Genomic DNA, 20,873 nt, shown 5'->3' with positions numbered 1-20,873 from the left:
TGATTTCGTTAAAGTAATTGCTGTCGCTATCAATAGGGTTTATTGTTGTATTTTTTTTGTCATTTACCAGTATTTAGTTACTATGTCGCACCACCAATAGACAACACGTTTATAATAATTTACATATTGTAGTTAGTAACAACGCCAATAACACACTAACGTTTTGGGCACACAAAAGCTTGTGTATAAATACTTACCAGATTTTGTTAAAATTAAAAAATTCAGTTATATTCTGGTTAATACCGCCGCAGAATAACAGTCAATGAGACTTCAAAACTCGAATTGGTAAAAATGTGAGTAGCACTTTTGCTATGTTTTATTTTTGTTTCTTTTTAAATTGCGTTTAAGTAGTTTTGAACAGTTTTAACTTATCTAAAACAAAATAATCGCTTCCTCACCCGCTTTGGTTATGTAAAATTAGTAGCTTAGTAGGTTTATTGATTAGCCAATCATTTAAATGATGAATAAATGATCATTTAAATGATGTTAAGCGTTGGAATTAATATGTTACTCTCAGTTTTACATCCTTTTTTTTTTTAAACCGTGTAAAAAGATAATATTTTTGTCACATCACCTTTAATAATATTTTGAAAAAAAACCGTAATTAAGTAATTTTTTAACGTTGTCTCTGGATTTCCGGGTACTTTAATCGATTTTCCTTTTTAAACGTTTCAACCGACCCGGCTTAACGATTTCTCGGAAAATGTTATTACAGTTGTAATACAATTATTTTCGGTGTACTTTAATATTCGACCGACTTGAATTACTGATCCGGCAAAACGTTTTACCTACTACGTTGTTTATACTTTAATTGGTTTCGTTTATTTTTTAAATAATATATTTCGCTTAAGTCGGCTTGTAAAACATTTCGTTTTGTTATTTTTTCGACATTACTTTTGGCTTTTTTTTCCATTTTTTTTTTTTGTGAGATCTTGTTTAAAAAATTTTTTTTACAAAATACAGTTGCCACCGGTTCATGTATGTAGATGACCGTGTATATTATTATATTAATATCGTACCAACGTGGAACAAAGGAATTCGAGCTATCTCGCAGTATTCGGAAGCCTTACTCATTCATGGTTGTCACACATATAATACTGTGCCCCATACAATGTACGGCTTCGACGACGCTGACAATCGATAGCTGAAATTAATCTTGAATTTCAGAACACTATTATATGTTATTTTGTAATGGTAAAAAGAAAAAAAATTACTACCGTTTACGATAGTATTGGACTAACTATTTAAATACTAATAGTGTTGGCGACTTGGACTGTTGTGGGCGAGCTGGAACACTCCTTACAAAACTTTCACAATAGAAAATTTTGAAGCGCAATAAATTAAAGAAATGATACATATTTTCATTCAGAGTTGACTTGACTCCTCTGTATCCCTTAATATTATTGTGATCAGACACTGATTGACACTATTAGTGACAATTATTATATTATTTCAGCGCGAGTGCCTGAAAAAAAACAAATATTAACACATGTTCAATTTTAATGCAAAAATATATAAAATTTGGGTATTTTAATTTTTATGAAGGAAAATATATGGAGAACAGGAAAATGTATAGTGATGGAATAAGTATGTTCAATAGTTAGCTTTTAAAAAGAAACAAAAGTTTTAGGAATGTCAAGCCAAACTAGAGTATTGGAATAGAAGTAAGCTTATAAAAAGGAACGCAAAAAAAAAGTTGAGTACCTAAGAAAAAAGTAAAGCGATACGAGGAAACAAAACAAATTAAAAAAAAAAAGGAATATAGGTCAAGTTTTGGTAGGATAAGTAAAATGGAAATAGTTTTTATGAGTTGAAAGAACAAAAAGGAAAAACAGAGTGAATAAAATCTTGTAAATGGAAGTGCAAAAATCGATAAGTCCAACAAAGTGTGAGAAAGAAGTAGAACGGCATGGGTTTCCCGTGGAACTATGAAAAGTAACAGAATTAATAGCGGTCAGTAAAGGTGTTGGACAAAGTAATGTTTAATAGCATAATAAATTAGGTATTAGAAGAAAAAGCGACTTATCCAGACCCAGTTTATATAATCTGAACATTATAGAGTTATGTATCAAAATATCGAGTGATCAGTGATACGGAAAAAGTTTGGAAAAAAATAGTAGAAATAAGGTTGAAAAGCTTAGAAAATAATTAGGATTCATGCCAGGTAGGTCAACAACGGGACAATTAATAGAGAATAATAGACTATACAACACAAAACTTCAATGTCAAAGGCAAATTAATAAAAAGGGTTTTAATCTGGGTTTTAACATAATACGGTTTTGGTTTTTAGAGTTGTATAAACAAACAGTATTGCAATAATCTAAAAACTGAAATAACTATAAACTCATTATATTATCTGTACTCAGATTAAAAAAGAAAGTTAAATTAGTAATAATAATGTTATTTAATAATTTAATTAATTTATATAATTTAATTTAAAAATATACTTATATTCGATGAAAAAAAGTTGACAAATACATTGTCAGCTGATTATAGTACACAAATATTTCTTATCATTATCGACGATAAGAAACGTTATCATAATTCTTGACACTCGGATAGGTACCTAACCGCCGTTACCAGTTACCACACTGTTGGTAACTGATGCTTTTGAATTTGATATAACGCCGCTTATAAATTATTATTATGACCGAGTCAAGTCAACCGCAGTTTTTTAGGACAATTCTTTATTGTCATAAAGAAACCACCGTGGACCGAAAGAAAATGCGGTAAGTAACAAAAAAAAAAAAACGTATAATCTATAGTCTAAATGGAACCGCGATAAAACGGGTTTAGGTTGTTTTGTACATTGGAACGTTTCCCACGAATCGAAAATGATAATTGATGGAAGCTTATTTCGGACTGGAAGCCGAATTTCATATGGGTTATAATAATATTACACTTAAGACTATGTTTTTCTTTTCACCGCTTGCACTGTCCGGTAAGCTTTACTCGACTAGTACACAAAACGGGTATTATTCGCAACGATATTTTTATTCTAATCACACACACAGGTACATAGATTATACTGCCAGTTTTGGGCTACCAGCTAGGCATATTATGTTATTATTATGGTTGCACAGATTTCTGAGAATTCAGATGTAATTTATAATATGCAAGCGACGTTATCCCAATTAATTATTTGACAACCAGCTGCAGCTTTACCCTCGTCGGTTGGCCGACTCGTGTGTTTACTGACAATTTTGAATTTTGAATTTACATTTTTGGCGTTTGACCATTTTGAGATAACGATAGCAATAAAATAGAGTTATCGAACGCGACTAAATTTGTGAGAAAAAAAAAATTCGACCATATTAATATTAGTATTTTTTTTTGCCGGCTCTAATCCGCATATCCTAAACCGGATTCGTTAATTTGAACAGGATTATGTGTCAACGATGGTTATCTTTTCTTTCTTTCCATACACTGTTCAAGAATATTATAGTTTAATTTGGTATAACAAATTACATTGAATGTTTAGTCAAACGATAATTAAATCAATGTAATTCGCATGGGTCAGACGGGTTTACTGTTAAAATGCACCGAAATACCTAGTCCCAAAAGAGTAGTAATGATTTTTGATACTATTTTACAAGGGTTTAAATTTTAAAAAAGAATACCTAAACATGTTTCAACATTAAATCTTGTAGGCGATGTTTGTTGTTTTCCTATTACAAATTTTGTGTGAACATTTTTTATCAATTATCTATCTGACTGACCTGTATCGCCACTCAGATATTTTGTGCTTATAATCAATTTATTAAAATTTAATTTTGTCACCAGTAGAACTGTGAAGTCAACTTTTCTATATTTTGTGGTGTCAAAATTAAGTAGAAATGTAGACTCTAAAAAGTAGTAATAGTGATTTCTATAACATTTTACAGGCAAGAAAAATTAAAATTATATATTTGTGTTCCACTGGGTGATTTTCATTGATCTTCTTCGAAATATCTTTCAAAATAATGATGATAATTAAAAAAAATAAGTTAAAAAAAAATATGTCTTTTTGTCAATCTTGTTGTTGGTTCTTATCACTTGGATTGAACTACTATTGGTAACATGGGTTTGCTTTTAAAATATTTTAACTTCCAAGATCTTTTTTAATTAATTTGGTCAAATAAATACTATTGCGAACTTTTAAATAAACGTTTGTACATAAAATCTATCGTTAATAGTATAATTATTATGGTAAACTTTGCTGATGAAAAAAGTATCGATAAAGCGTTGATTTCACTATGAAGTGAAACGAAGTTGCGCTAGTTCAGGAAATATTATACTCTAATCTTCTTATGTCCTCTTAAACTTGCTTCACGGTTCTTTTGAGCTCAGTCAGTCGTGTAAGATCTTTTATTTTAACGTTTTTAAAGAATTAAAAACTAACTACGAAAGCCGATAAAACAACGAGAAATTTGCAAATAAATCACATTGGAGGAATATTTATTTAAAAGCTAAATGAGATAAAAAAAATATTGTAACGTGGAGGTGCCATTATACGGAAAACGGTGTAAAGTGTTGTAATTGATTTATATTACACTATTGTTATATATTATATTTAAATACATGTTTTTTTTCTTCGGGAAAAATGTATCTTTGAGATTATATCTGTCTACAAAATCACAAAAGAGAGGTAGATTTTAAAGCGTTGTTTTTTTTCTTGGAATTTGCTAGCATAATTTTATAAAACAAATGATTTATTCGACAAAATCCCTAAAAAAATATGATAAACAAAAAATGTGCACTTTGATTTTTAATTTCCTACATTCCGCCAAATATATTTCGATATAATTTTCAAAAGTATTTTTAACACGGTTCGGATATTAACTGTCCTATCTATATACGTTCGATAAAGCTAGAATTTATCGCAGATCTTAGGGCAGTAAGAACAATGGACAATTTTCAAAATTCTAATGTCGCCAGTCACTCTTACACACGTCAAACCCCTTTTATTTTTTAGCTTTTGATTTTTTTCTTTCTTATATCATATTTCGGCCTGGGTGATTTATCTTGACGCCTCCAGTCGGTATACAGTAGATATTGCAACACGGTTTTTCGGTCGGACCTCGAGATTGGTCGCTTTTTTTTTGATCCTCAACACTCGAGGCTGTGAAGTAAACTCTACATGTATAGTAATAAATCGTCGAGGAAGGGCGAAGCGTAGCGAAAAGGAGGGCAGTTTTCAATATCACCGGCGGCTCGACTGGTATATAAAGTCACATATTTTCTCAGTTCTCTTATATATGCATATGTAGTACACCTACCTTAGTATATAATATGTATAAAACGTGCAGTATATAGGTACAATGTATATACATAAAGTCAATATCTTTGCCGCGGACGTCGCGGTAGCGGCCGTGTGGGTTCTCTCCGGTGTTTTTTTTTCTTTTCGGATGAAAAATCGATGAGGAAACGGATAAAAGGATTTTAAACCCCCCCCCCCCTCGTCCGCCCCCTATCCTCCGTATCGCCGTGTATGTGTTTGTGTATGTGAATATAGTATAGGTAATCCGGCCGGGCAGCAACCTAACCGGGGAAAGAAAAAAAAAGAAAAAAGTTTAATCGAGAGAGAGAGAGATAGGGGGAGGGCGGCGAGAGGAGCGAAGCCGCGGAGAGAAGATATCTATGCGGTCCAAACGCGGCGGCAACTGTTGGCCGACCGATAAAACAAGAAGGGATCGGATATGACGATTCGGGCCGCCGCCGCCGATAGGGGAACCGGAGAGAGGATAGGGTGGTAGGCGCATATTATTATTATTATTATTATATACAACACCACCACCACCACCACCACCGCCGTCGCCCGTATATTATAATCCTAATTTATGAATCAGGTCCACGTTGCCTGTGTACCGGTAAATTGAAATGTCATTGTTTTCGGATTGCACACACACACACACGTGCATACATATTACATTATAATAAAATATTATTATACTGCTACATTGTGTCGTGTATGTGTAATAATAATAATATAACTTAACATTATTTATATTGTTGTGTGTGTGTGTGTGAGTGAGTGCCCAACCGCCGTGTGTTTACTGCGTTTTGAATGATTTCATATTTTTTTTTTTTTTTTTGGTGTATAGTAGGATGTATGGAGGTTAGGATATATTATTATTATATACCTATACCTAATGTAAAAATACAAAAGAATCGCGCCTATAATATATCACCCGTTATCGCTCATCCGAATCGGTCCCGGACCGGCGATTAGTGTCTGCCGCCGCGTATATAATATTGTTATATGTATGTGCTTTCAGACAAATTGATATTGTACTCCTGAACGGCATACTATATTATAGACAATGGCCCGGGCAAACGGTGAGATGTGGAGAGAAAAATGCACCCACGGTCCGTGCTAGGTATATAAAATATATAATAAATAGGTACAACTCGGCACGTGTACAGTTAGAAGGGCTATTCGTTAAGGGCCATTCGATATTCGACATGAATAAGATCCGTTTTAAACGAGGCGCATATATAGCGTCAGAAAAGCTTAACCCGCAAAAAAAACTAAATTTCGTTTTATAAAAGTATACGGAAGCCGCCCACTGACGGCACTCGCGTATATGGGTTTTGATTCTTCTACTTAAGGGGAGAGAAGATCACGACACCACTTCCTTTTTAGCCTTTTTGAGAGGGTTGTCGGCCGGATTCGGTAGTGAACGATTTTGTATAAGAGTATTAGAAATGATTTTCTAGGGAATTGTGATAACGGGTGTTAAGTTGTTTGGCAACTTGGGAGACAGTTTTGATTTGTACGTTTGGCACACGGGGAGGAGCGTTTGTTAAAAGACGGAGTATTTTGTTTTTTTAAGATGCTTGTAGTTTATTTAGATTAGAGTGTTTTGCAGAGCCCCAGATATAAAATTTGATAAACACTTACCTAGAAAAACTCTTTTTGCTTCCTAATGTAGCGACCAAATGTGATTTTTTTATTTTTAAATCGACAGCTGGTCTTAGGTTGGTAAATTAGGCAATCATTATTGTGTATGTGTGTGTACTAATATTGTTAAGCATGATAACGGGATTTGATTGAGCAGAATTATTACTTAGGGTGATTACACTTGTATCTCTCTCTCTCGAGATTAGTCTGTTATTTATTTTGTTGTTGTTTTATTTGAGTTTATTAAATCGTTAACTTGTAAATCAGTCAATTGTCTAACTTCTGTTAACACCCTTTGTAACAAGACAAGTTTGATACACCTGGACCCGCGCGAGTACAACCACTTTGTATGAATTTTTTTGAAAACGAGACATTTTATTCGTGGTTTTGTTGTCTTTTCTCCGGCCAGACTCTACTATAAGGTGCTACAACCTTAGTATTTCATTTAATAGCGATAATGTGTATCCTATTGTGGCGACGAGGAGGTAAGGACTACCTTTAGGTCCGTGCCGAGCATAATATAGTATATTATGTAACGCGGTAGTACATCAGTGTCAAGTGTCACGCGACCATCGATCACCGAAATCTCCAGAGGCATTTGAAATCATTTTCCCCGGTAACAAATCGTCCGACCGTGACTTTGATATTGCGTTAAACCGCGAATCTCGAGTACACTATATATTGTGTGTACATGATAACATTATATACTATATTATGGTGGGTGATCAAGTAGAGTGATACATTACAAATGTTAGTATGTACCTTTTTTTTGTCATCGGGTTAAGGCTCGCAATCGTTTCGAATTCGAAAAATAAACCAACGATAATATTTTGACAGGCTACCGCCTCACGTTGTTGTATACGATAATATAATATGCTACAAGACGTGTCACGATGATCTGTTGGTTTTATATTTTATATAAGTATAATGTATGCACGCAATTCTGCAATACACCCTCCTGAAACGAAAGTTGGATATTATTTGCATATTTTTTTTAAAATCAAACGACGAGAAACTTGTAATAGTCGAGAAACTTCCCTTTGCGAAATTTGTTTAAAGTTCTTGTTGAATTAGGTTGTTGGATATTAATTTTGATTTTCTCTGTTCAGTGTAATTTTGACATTTAGCTTTAAAGGCTTAGGTTAAGCTTGTAAATCGATATGATTTTTATTACTTTTCAGGACAAAAGCTATTGTCGAGTATACAATAGTTAACACAGTATTGTATAGCGAAGCTACAATAAAATGTATTGATTGTTTCATACTTGAAAACTACAATTTCCTTATTTATTCTTAAGAAAAAAACAAAGGAATGAGTATTTTTTTTTACAGAAATAAAACTCGACTTCTAAAGTTGCAAAAGTCAGTGACTTTGTAGATTCCGTTAAAAAGTAAATTTTACCATCATATCATTTTGAGTAGGTTAACGCTACAACCAAAAATAGTTAGTCAAGTCGATTAGTTAAAATGAACTACTTAACTTTATCGCTTTAAATTAAATAATACAATTACTTTTTCATTAATTAATAAAACCTATTTGGCAGTCGAGGACATATGACTTAGTGTCAAAAACGCCATACGATTAAAAAAACAATTCAAGTATTTTCTAAGGATTGTTTTTTTCGTTATAAATGTAATTCAAAATGTAGATTAAAATATATATTTTTTTGCATTATATATTGTTAGTAGTTTATTTGTTGCGAGTAATTAGTACTTACTGACTTACTGTAATGAACTAATTTGTTCATTTACCATTTTTAATGACAATTCGTTAGTGTTAGTCAAGATTTTTCGATTCTATACTCAGTAGTCTTGGTTAACATGTTGCTATTTAAACGCAGAAGTCATAAATTGAAACGCACGAGTAATTAAATTGATTTACCATGTTGTTCGATGGTCTATACATATAAGCATAAGCGTATACACATTAAACTTCCAAACATTTTTTATGTTAGTATTTTCTTTAATACCTCCACCCAACATAATTGGATTACCGCCCTGCCTCATTTGCTCGGTTGGAATGTGGTACCTAATAAATAAAGGTTTGTTTGACTTTTACTGACTTACTAGGTGTAGATACAGTGAACTACACACGGCACGACGACTAAAAAGTTATTTGTCTTCGATTAACCGTATCATTTAAAAAAAAAATATTTGACTTATTCAAAAAATCCAACTGTTATTTTGGCATGGGAAACCGTCGACACACGCCAAATCGAATATGGGAAATTCCTCGTATGATATCCAATAAAGTTCTGGGAAAACCGAACTCACATCGGAAGGCTTATGCAAAACGAAATAGCTCGGTATAAGCTATGAGATAGCCGTGAAGTCAAAATTCAAAACGACACCAGCCAGGGTGAGTACATAAATACATTACAGCGAACTTAGACACTCTGAAAAGATAGAAAATAATATTCCCCGACGGTATTAGCACCGTTCAACTCTATTACAATATTAAACTTGCCCCGTTTACTAAATTTGATCAAATAGATTTCTTAGAATTTATCTTAGTATAGCGCACCGTTTCTTGAAATAAAATTACTACCCTGTCGAAGGACATAAATTGAACTCGCACTAGCGGATGGTAGAATATTCTCTTTAATTTATTTTTAAAATTGTGTTGCTTGTTGGAAACAAAGTCCCCATTCCTATTTCCTGGATATTTTTAGTATAATACTTACTAAAAATTAATATGAAGTATAATAATTATAGTGTGTTTAAAAGTACACAAATAAAGTAATGTTTATAACAAAACAAAGAAATTATTATATCAACTGGTCGTGTGAATAATATGATAATTTTGTTTGTGTTGAATTGTATGAAAATATTTTCCATTTAGACAAGTAGATAGTTATAGATATAAGAGTTATTTTCCCGGATAAAACTTTAAGTGATTAAAGCAAAAGCTATGTCGATAAGATAACGGCTAATTATGTTATTACCCATCCAAATAGATGCGCCTAAACGAGTCACCAATCTAAACCATCGGTGTTCGGTAAAGTTTGTCGTTTCAACGATTGTCGGTAGACGGTAAGCCGTAAGTAGTAACAAGTTTCATACGAAAGTACTTCGACTTAATCACTTGAATAATGCATAATTTACCTTTAGGCCATACTTACCTTGTATTATTATATTAAGAGCAGTGCTTTGTATATATAATACAATATTATAGTAAGTACACGCTGTTGGTCGGTATAATGTATTTCGTTTTTGAATTGTGCTCATCGTATAAATGGAAAAGGTTTTTTTATTTAGACGAGCATCGCATAACTTGGGATTTTCTTAAAAGGTAGGCCCGTGGGCTCTTTCCATTGGGGTTTCAACAAAATGCATTGCCAGCCGTACACCGGGGGAGCTCGCGTCCTCTTAAAAAAAAAACATATACTTACCTTTCTTTGGCCGTATACCTTTTGCGCGATTTTTTTATATTTTTTAATATAATTTCACCGCCTGCGCCTCGACAGAATTCTTTCACATCTCTCGGCTTATTCGTCCCGTGAACAATCGGTATTATTATTACAGCGAGCGAACTCGTTCCATGTTTGTTTAAGCGTTTTGCGGTTTAACAATATAAAATAATAATACGCTAATAATAATAATAAAAAAAAAAAACAACCGAAAGCAATTGGGAATGTTCTTGTTGATTTTAAACGTTTTTTTTCTTATTATTGTTATTCCAAATAGTACTTGTACCCAAGTCCTTATATTATGTCTGTTTCTTATTATATTTGTGGAGCAAAATTAACAAAAAAAAAAAACAACAACGACCCTATTAACGCACTTAAGTCTTCAATATTATAGACATTCTATCAGGTGGGGTGGAGAGGGTGAATCTATGTCGTTTTTTTTTTATACATATGTATATTTATTTGTAGTGTGAGAAAAATGATCAAAAATTTGTTTTACTTTGAACTTTAACACTTTACGTGTTAAAATATTATTATTATTTTCGAACATTTGTAACGCCATGTCGTCGCGTGGGACGAATTTCACTTGTTAACCTTGTGTAGGTAATGCGATTGCAGTAAAAGTATTTTTAAGTGCGCTTTTATAATACACACGTACACTATGTATTTTTAATGCAGCTTTGACTGCTATTGTTGTGTACTTACACCGCGTGCAGAATCCCACACTTCGCCACTCGTGTGTCTGCGTCAACATGTACCTCGCTGTACCCGTCCCCATTTTTTTTTGTCTGTTTCCAAGGTAACCACAGTAAGTGTAGCATTGGATTGTATGTGTGTGTATTGGATGTTTCCTGAGATTACACGCAGTCGTTTAATAATAAATGAACGCGTGGCCAACGGTTTCCACTATATAATATGTAAGAATGTGTTTTAATTTTTTATATAAAACCTATATAGCTTCTATATATATACCTTCTTGCCTAAGACATGCGTAATGCTACTTTGTAGGTAACAATTGGAAAAATTCAGAATAATTGACGACTTTGGGTGTATATTGATAAGTAAACCGTGCAAACGTATATTCAAGCCTTATAGTTGGGTACAATACATTCGACCTACTATCAGCTTATTTTGTATCCCTACTGACAAAAATATAATGAAAATCTTAAATGTACCTATAGGTACACACTTTAACGGGTTCTGAGTTTTATATTAAATAGTATAATTTTTCCTTTGGCTTATTATGGCACTTACTTGGTGACTGGTGACTATAATTAGTGGTGTCCGTTTTAAAACAGTATACCTATAGTTTGTGCCCCCTATTCGAAGTCTTTACCTTGCCTTCCCCCACTCCAATCAATAAATGAGAGAGATTGCTACTTTGTCGCTATACATAAAAAAAAACATTTCCAATTAGATGGTTCGTTAGTAATCTCAGATTAAGTGTGTATTTGCATAACTAAAGTAGGTTATTTTTATAATTCAGGTGCTGTTAATTTCAAATATAATATTTGGCAAAAAAAGTATATTATACTTAAATGAGTCTTAACACAAATATCTAATTACATTTTAGTTAACTATACCCGAAGGAAATATGCAAAATAATTGTAAGCGGCATAAGATATAAAATTGATAAAATAATGTGTATTTGTTTAATTTATAAATGTAATAGTTATTCTATAGGAAGCATAATATAGATCTAGGAAATAGCGATATTTAATACCAGATTATATTTTCATGAGCTCCTTGAGCTTATATGTACTGACTAGGATTACTTTGGAAAAACATACAAATATTATATTTTTCTTTTCATATGAAAATGATAATTAAAAATTTTTTTTTTTAAATTACAATATGTACCTACAGCTCATATCTAGATTGTTAATAGCAATTGATGTTGTGTTTACAAAGACGGATTACAAACGTACTCCGCCAATATATTATTCATACTCACGGGCTTAGAGTGGCTTACACTAAAAAAAAAAAAAAAAATTTGTTCAAGTATATAAGTTTTAATTATTATTTTACCACTTTTTTTAACAAGTCAATATAGACGAATTAAAATGTTAAAAAACAAAAAGTTATAAGTATAGCATTTTCTATATATATAAAAAATACTAGATTCTGACCAAAAAACTATTTGTCAAAAATCCACAAAACTTCTTTTTATCTGTTATCAATATAGGTAGGTATGTCTAACCCACAAGATAGTAAGTAACTACACTATTTGCACAGCTCTTGAGTAGCTTGACTTGTCTGCCATAAGGCAGATAAGTCAAGCTACTCAAGTGGGAGTATCCGCAAGTTGTGTAAATAGTGTAAATACAATACCCCACTCAAGTTTTAATCATTTTTTTTAATTAGGTAACCATTATTTGATTATCTTGATAATAAGATAAGATTAAACCGTGATTTAATATAACAGCTGTATCCGGATTAAGATCAAGATATTAAATCTTGATCTAGATAAAACAACAAAACTAACGTTCCATTTAAGTGAACAAAATTAACATTAATTAGTTTTGACGAGATTTTGGTGTGCTGGTAATAGGTTCAAGTACTTAACATATTTAATTAACTGAATGGCCGAATTTGAAATATACCTATGTACATTACCAATACGAGATATTAAACCAATACCACCAATCAATTAATACCAAGAGTCAATTAATACCAATTAATCACAAGAGTACGTTAACATTTGAAAATAAAGTTTTTATTTTGCTCTCAAGAAGAAGAGTTATAAAAATGAATTATACTCTTTTGACTCCACCACATCAACTATAAACTATCTAAATGTTAATTAATTATTATTAATTAGTTTTATTAGAAAATTTAAAAAATGTTATCTAAAAAAATGCTCAACTCAGACTGCAGTGATTCTTTTATGGTTTATCATAGTAATAAAAAATAAAATTAGCTAGTATCGTCTCGAATAACGTTCTGTTACAAAAGGTCATCGTCAAATGTTTTCAAATGTTTAAGATACCACAATATTTTTGAGATTTCTCAACAACAATTATTATTATTATTTCTCAAATTTCGAGGAGATATTGCCAAAAAAACTAAGGAACATCATAATAGCCATTAGAATAACATATAAATTGGAAAATATACATTAATTTGTACTTATTTCACTGTCTTGTAAGATTTTTATAAAAAATAATACCTAGAATCCGTTAGATTCTCATCATTTAATTTTATTTCTTAGGGAAAAAAGTGATATCTTTAAAGAATCTGCTTACACTAAAATTATTTTATTCTAAAAAAATATGTATAGATACTATTTATCGCACGTTTCAGGGCATTTAATTTTTTTTTGTCCAGTATTATATATACGGTCGTTTACCTGGCGTACAAATATAATTACAATTATCGTTATTATTACTATCGTTGACGCGCATTATCATTTATCTCATAGGCCATAGCAAAAAAAAATACGACCACCATTTATTATTATTATTTGAATTTTTTAGCGCAACACTTTTTTTTTATTGTAATATATTTTCGCCGAGTAGTAAAAAAATATATAATAATTTATACTGTAAATAATCGTCGTCAACGTTTGCAGCAACCGGCAACGTTACGATAATACATATAATAATAATAATAATAATTGTGAGACGGAGACGACGACGAGGGGTATTATTATTATTCTTATTTTTTTTTTTTTTGCCTTTTTTATTTGTCTTTATATAATAATATATGTATACAATTATTTTATACATATATATATATATATATATACGCGGTCTGGGAATATGCCCGGGATGCTGCGACGTCGGCGGCTGTGCCATGCGTACTCATATATATATATATATGGCGGGTATTTTTTTATAGTTTTTTTCCACTGTTATTTATGTCCATAACGGCGCGCGGACGGTATGTACGTACCCTGGGCGTGGTCAGGTGGTCGACTCGATTGGCGCTGCCGCCCGTGGGATGAACGCCGGCGCCCCTCCGCGGACAGGCGCAGGGTTGCGGCGGCTTCCCAGGTGAACGGCTGCGCCTCTCCCGTCCGCCACGGCCCGGAGTACCGCCCATCCGTCGTGCACGGCTCCCGTTCTCCAAGACGGAGAGATAGTCGGGGAGAGGGCGATGGGTAGAGTGTGTGTGAGAGAGAGAGAGAGAGAGAGATAGATAGTTTTCGGAATCGGCCGGCCGACGGTAGCGCAGAGCGTTAACCGCCCGGCAGTGTGCAGTGGACGGCCCCGGAGAATTAATTGTCGGTGTACGCGAGCGCGGCATCATCAGCGTGACTATCGTCATATACACACTTATTACAGCCAACAACAACAACACCGCCGGGAACGATCCCCCAAAACAAAATTTTGTATTTACAACGAAAATTCATAGTATTCAAACACTCTCAGCCGTGACCCCGGCGGAATCGCGTTTGGCCGTCTGCGCGGGCGCGTGTGTTTGTGTGTGTGTCTCGTAAGTGTTAAAGGAACGCAAAAAGAAAAAGGCTATAACCGCTTAGAGCCTCGCCCGTTTCGGTTTTGGCCACTTTACTCGCGGTTGCGGGTAGTCCATGTCGCGCGGTCACTCGGCCATCGGTATCAAAGCGGGCGCCGTCGGACTTGGACCCGTCAGTCCTTTTGCAAACGCCGACACCCGAACGACGCCTAAAGGCAGCTGTCGACTGTGACGGGTGAGTACAGTTTGTATAATGTATAAGGTACCTACCTAAAGTCCAAAAGAGTCCAAATTTACAAAACCCTCCCCCATCCTCTCAAAAATAAAAACCAATTGGGTTTGCACAGCCTAACCGTTTCCAAAAGGTCGCCAGTCAAAAAATATATACCCCCCCCCCAACGATGGGGCGTCCGACCTTGCACGTTTTATCCGTTGCTTACCTAACCGAGTGCGAACTAAACAGCTAATAATCTATAAAACCTATATATTGATCTTATATCTCCTTTGTCTTAAGCTTTCGATTAGTTGATCTACCTTCGAGCGGTGAATGTTTACTAACGACTTTCAGCCCACATGCATTTTTTTTTTAAGGGATTTCAATTGAGCTACCGTGCTTGACAAGGAATAAAGTTCTTCGAGATTATGGATTTGTCCGTTTTGTTGTGTTATTCTACTTACAGTAACTTCAGTGCGTTAATAGATACAAACAACGTTTGCTCAAATGTTTATCACACTATAGCGGTACAATGGTTATTCATATTTTGTTAAACAAACCAAATTCCAAACGCCCCTTAGCTATAACTCGGTTGGACTTTTGGGAAATCCGGCCTTTGGTCGAGGACAATAAGGCTCGCTTGGGCTGATGCATTTGGATTTGGCGTCTTGATTGTAAAAAAGTAAATGCCTCATTGAGATTGTTATTTCTTTTCTTTTTTATGTTTTTTTTTTTACTTTTTCTGCATTAACTAAATCTCTCTCCGGTGTACGTTACCTAATTGTTGCAGAGTGGTTTTTTATTATTTTTTTTTTTAAACCCCTGAATTGTTTTTACTTTTTTCGCCGCCTACTTATACACAATATAATAATAACATAATAACGTCACACGTACACGATTACATTTTAACGCGTAGGCGCTTACACGCGTCAAACACTTAAATATAAATATATATATATATATATTTTGTCAATAAAATTTATACTATTGCGCGGTATGGACACTAATAATAATTTATCATTTCGATATTGTCACGGAAATGATTTATTTTTTAATAATTTCAGACGTTTCAAACGGTATAGGTACCAACTCGTTTGCTACCGTTTTTGCTGTTGTATTGTGTTATTTTATTTTAAGGGGGAGAGGGAAATGACATAACTTATACCAAAGTAAATCTAGAAGTACCTACTATATATTATATATATATATATATTGGCCGTATTATCTTGGTCGGAGGCGAAAAATGCGGAATTCCGCGATACAATATACCGTTTGTATGAAAGCCTATGGCCGAGAGCAGCCGGAAGTGCAATTCGCGGTGCGTTGTAGCAGTCTTATCTGCCATTTTTCTTTTTTAATTGCCAGACCACCGCAATGTAATCCGATATATGATCTATACTGTGCGAACACTGCGACGTATAGGTATCGATGGCTCCGGATGTGTGTAAAAAAATTATTATCAATTACCGTTAATTTAATGAAAGAAACCGAGCAAACAATCGACACCATTCATCGGTTGGATCACTATATAATACATGTTATCATTCAAAACGATTACAAACAAAAATTGGCCCGTGTGCCAACCTAACTACCTTTGCACAAAAAAAAAAAAGAAATGATTAATTGATAGAAAATATGAATATATACATCAGGTTGTGGCTAATTATTCGGTCGTCGAACAAAATTACATACACTCGATCACGTATAAATCTAACCTGAGCTATTGTGATTAAATTAAATGCACGTTTATTTTATCTGTGCGCCTATTAAAATATGTCACAAGTGTTTAAAATATATTATACAAGTACAACTAATTAAATTGTAACGCACATAATATAGTAATAATTATTATGTGGACACAGTGTAATCGGAAGCCCTAATATGTAGCCGATATTGTATTGAAGTGAGATAAAAATAAAAAAATGATCAAATGGGATACTTCACTTGTTTTACAGTTATCAGATTTGACTCTTTAAACGCTCATCGTTTCCATAGAAAACAGATTTGATTTTAGAAATCTGAAAAGATTCCTCGCATATTTTTATTTTGGAAGGAAGAAAGGACATGAAAAGTGTAATTCAATATTAATAATAATATACAATAATAAAATGTATTGTAAACTCACTTCATACTTATTTGATCTAAAAGATAAATCCAAAACTTGTAATGATTATTTTAACGGTTTATTGCAAATTCGGCGGATTAAACATTTAAAGATTTGTTAAAATATTCTCAAAAAAAATAAAAAATTATAAAACTTATCAGAGATGGGTAAGATACTGAATGCCGGCGATTCGGTTTAATCGTAAGATAACTTAACAAAATAAAATAATTATAATAATTAACAAATACTATTTCGAATAAATGTATTTTAGAAAAACATATTATTTTGTGGCATAACCACTAAACAATTTTTTTATTGTAACTTTGATACTTGCCCAGCTTTGAAAATAACTGAGTGAACATTAAAATACATATAGCATTCCATTGGTCGTTTCTAAGTATTTGTGTTTGATTAACATTGATATTTAGCACTTAGAGGCATACAAAATGGTTGAAACATTATAAATATAATGTAGAAAACGTCCGCACGAATCCTTTATAGGAAATAGGAACTTAAAATATACTTAAAAAAATACTGTGGCAAAATCAACAAATATTTGAAAGGTCATTCAGTGATTTTATTATATTACTATTTTTTTCATAAACGTCGACATTTTTGTAATAACAAAATTATAATATTATAAAGAACTTAAGAACCAATACTGAAATTATGAAAAATGATCTTGGAAATCATTACCGTTTTTTCCTGTGGTAACAGATAAAATATACTTCTGGAAAATGACGGTTACTTAATAATTTAAAATTTTGTAAAATAATTGTCTTGGAAAATGGTGTTATTGAAAAAGAAAAACTCTCGAAGCCGCTTTTTAATAAGTCCTTTAATGGAAAACAAAAAGAGCGTTTATATTTTAATTTCGCTAAGTTTTTTCAAAGTATATATAAAATTAATTTTCTTAGAAAAAAACAAAACACAAATAGTTGGCCCACTTTAACAATCCTTTCCGGGAAACTTAACCTATAACTTGAGTTTTTAAACGATGTGATGAAAATTCAAAAGTAAATTTCTACAGTATCACGTTCTAATCATTTGTTAATTTTTTTTTTTGTAGGTTTAATATTGTACCTGCCTATTGTGTTGATGATTTCGAGTACTTGCGACAAACGATTCGATGGTTTCGATCATGCACGCATATTGTTGTGTTTTTATCATATTATAATAGATTTTGAGTAGGTAAATAACAGTTATGAGCATTATGTGCATATTATAAGTATATAGGACGAACGTTTATCGGCGTTCACCCGAAGGTTATTGGTCGGATTTTCAATACCATTGTTGTTTTGTCGACGATAACGTTATACTTAAAATTAAAAACAAAATTATATTGTTTCAAAAATTAACTGTTACAGTTTGTCTAGCCGTTTTGAATAATAATATTATAGGTAGGTACTGTTTTCCTATGTTCATACTATCGAAGGTCGGTATACAGCTATAGTCTCTGCCGTTCGATTATCTCGGTCGGTTTCAAGTGCGCCGATATTAGGTATATAGGTAAACTCAAGTTATCTTCAACGACCCACCAAAGGAGATAAGCCAATAATAATTATTAAGACAATAAATCTAGTTTGTGACCAAATGGTAACGCACAGTTGTAGCGCGTCGGCCAAACCTAACCGTTTAAACTTTAAAATACTACAACACCACTGCAGTGTACCTTCTACAGCACACAGGAAGCTCACCCACCGTCGCAATTAACCTGTAATTTATATCATCATACTAGGTATTAGACTGGGACACAAAGAAACAGATATATATGATCGGATAACATGTCTATAGAAGTCTTGGGAAATGTCGGCGTCCACCGTTATCCGAGGTTAGTGCGAAATCCTCATATTATACCTAATATGTCGAGCGACGTTATCTTATTAGGATAGGAATTCTTAACGTTTCCCCGAAAAGATCTTCCTTAAGCGTTCGTTGGCTTAACCGAATTCCTAACCGACGCACCCATTTAAATATTATAACATATTAAACGACTTTGAAATCAACCACCGTGTCATCTATGTATACACAATGGGATTAATAAAAAAGCTCTGAAATACTCATCGATTCTTTTAAGAGGGGGAAGGGGTACTTGAAAACTTTTAAAATACTCCAAGTAAGTCCCTTTCAAAACGCCTAAATTTTCAGATTTTATACTCTCAGACAGAAGGGTTTGGAATACGTCCAACTTTACAATCTTAACATAAACTTGGTTCAAATATAAACCTACCGTATGATTAGTCCTGTTTGCAGGACCAATACAACTGTTTGCAATTCTCATAATATAATATTATAATGTTAATTTCTAGTAATTAATTAATTATATATTTAAATAAACAATTATTTCGTTTCTTTAACAAAATACAATTTATTCAATTATTAATTAACGACGAAATTATAAAAATATCGTTAGTTTTACTTTTTTTTTTTTTGTAAAATGTACACTATTTCTTATTTTTAACATAACGTTATTTTATTTCACAATATTTTGGTTTAATAATTTTTTTTAAATTTAAATTCTAAAAAAGAATACCGGTCTTGTACCGGTTTTGTAGACAGATGTTGAAGAGTGAACTTTATATTTCATTTTCCGGGATTTGTGTAAGCTCAATCCATTCTACTCGCCAACTGTAACTCTAACCCGACCTTTTTGGATATATATATATATACTTACAGTTATAGTTTGGGTTACCCTTTTGCAAATAAACGCAGCACTCGGCTGGGAAAACTCTGACTTGCGGTTACCGAAAAGTCAAGTTAAAACTTCCCATGCGAGTTGATGGTGTTCCGTTTTATTTCACTAGTGTATACTCTGGGAGAGCTTTAAAACTTTTTGACAGCACGCCGTGTAACAATAGTTATTAATTTGTTTTTCTTCATACGCGTTGTCGACCCCTTTGGAAGTTTCCGAGGTACCTACTCTTGAATGTAAAACGCATAAATTATATTAAATATATGTATATATATATATATTATACCAACGTTGCAACTCCACTCGTTGCAGTACTGTATCTTATCCACTGTGAACGCTTGCCAAATTTAATTTCAACGTTAACTTTATTGTATTTAATACACACAATATTATTATCGCGTATACCGACTTGAATGTTACTAAAACCATAAATAATTCAAAACGCACGACCGAGAGGCGTTTTTTAATAGTCCAAGCCTGTGAATTATTATACCGGACAAACGTTTGATAAGACAGATATTATGTTATTGTTATTATTATTCTTATATCTAGCGATTACAGAGGCGCCAACAGTTGAAAAAAAGCCCGTTTTATTCATCTGATTATTCTAATGACCGCGTGCGGATTAAAATTTAAGATGACAATCATAGGTACAGCTGCGGTGTAATTCGTTTGGGTTTTTTTATTAGTTATATCAGCTATTGGACGATTTTCGAATGCACTGTGTGTTATTTATGTGCCGAAATTTAATTCCAAGTCCGTCGGGTCGTTAATCACAACGGCATAATATCACTGGGGCCGTCCCAGTGCGTTTCCAACGATAAACTTATCTTCGCCCCTTTCCAAGTACAAGCACAGCTTTCCTATAAACGTTACCGCACGGTGTAATTCCATTAACGCTATCATATTCTGCCCAGTGCCTATACTAAACGTATTCTTAAAATGATGTATCCGTCATTATATAATCACTTTGTTTGTTTACCTTATTACCTCTAAATCCCTCTTCTCCGTTGATCATTTCACTCGTTACCCTTCTATCGTCGTGGCTCAATCATCTTTGACGTATTTTAATCTATATCATTCTGCCGCACCTAATTTCCTAATCTACCATTTTGTTTCATTGATTTTGTGTCAATTCTTGTATCATCTTAT

The 20,873-nt window shown here is 33.0% G+C and overlaps 1 protein-coding gene across 3 annotated transcripts in view; it reads left to right on the top strand.

Annotated features, from left to right (window-relative positions):
- Window positions 1-14,499: 14,499 nt before the first annotated feature.
- Window positions 14,500-20,873, top strand: part of LOC126836485 (homeobox protein OTX1 B) — a 32,121-nt gene continuing 25,747 nt past the window's right edge. For 2 of the 3 annotated variants that reach the window (XM_050569953.1, XM_050569952.1), the window contains exon 1: window positions 18,650-18,860. In XM_050569953.1, the coding sequence (XP_050425910.1) occupies window positions 18,814-18,860 (47 nt within the window). In that variant the 5' untranslated portion in view covers window positions 18,650-18,813. Of the gene's footprint in view, window positions 14,947-18,649; window positions 18,861-20,873 lie in introns of those variants that run through there. The other variant, XM_050569954.1, reaches the window with a different exon arrangement.

The sequence above is a fragment of the Adelges cooleyi genome, unplaced genomic scaffold, assembly GCF_023614345.1.
Source record: "Adelges cooleyi isolate 19-005CV unplaced genomic scaffold, UGA_ACOO_1.1 ACOO_flye_CR_arks_rails_tigmint_CR_PRNA_247, whole genome shotgun sequence".
In the NCBI taxonomy this organism is placed as follows: Eukaryota; Metazoa; Arthropoda; class Insecta; order Hemiptera; family Adelgidae; genus Adelges; species Adelges cooleyi.
Note: the sequence above shows the minus strand (reverse complement) of the source record. Positions and strands in the feature narration are given on the sequence as shown.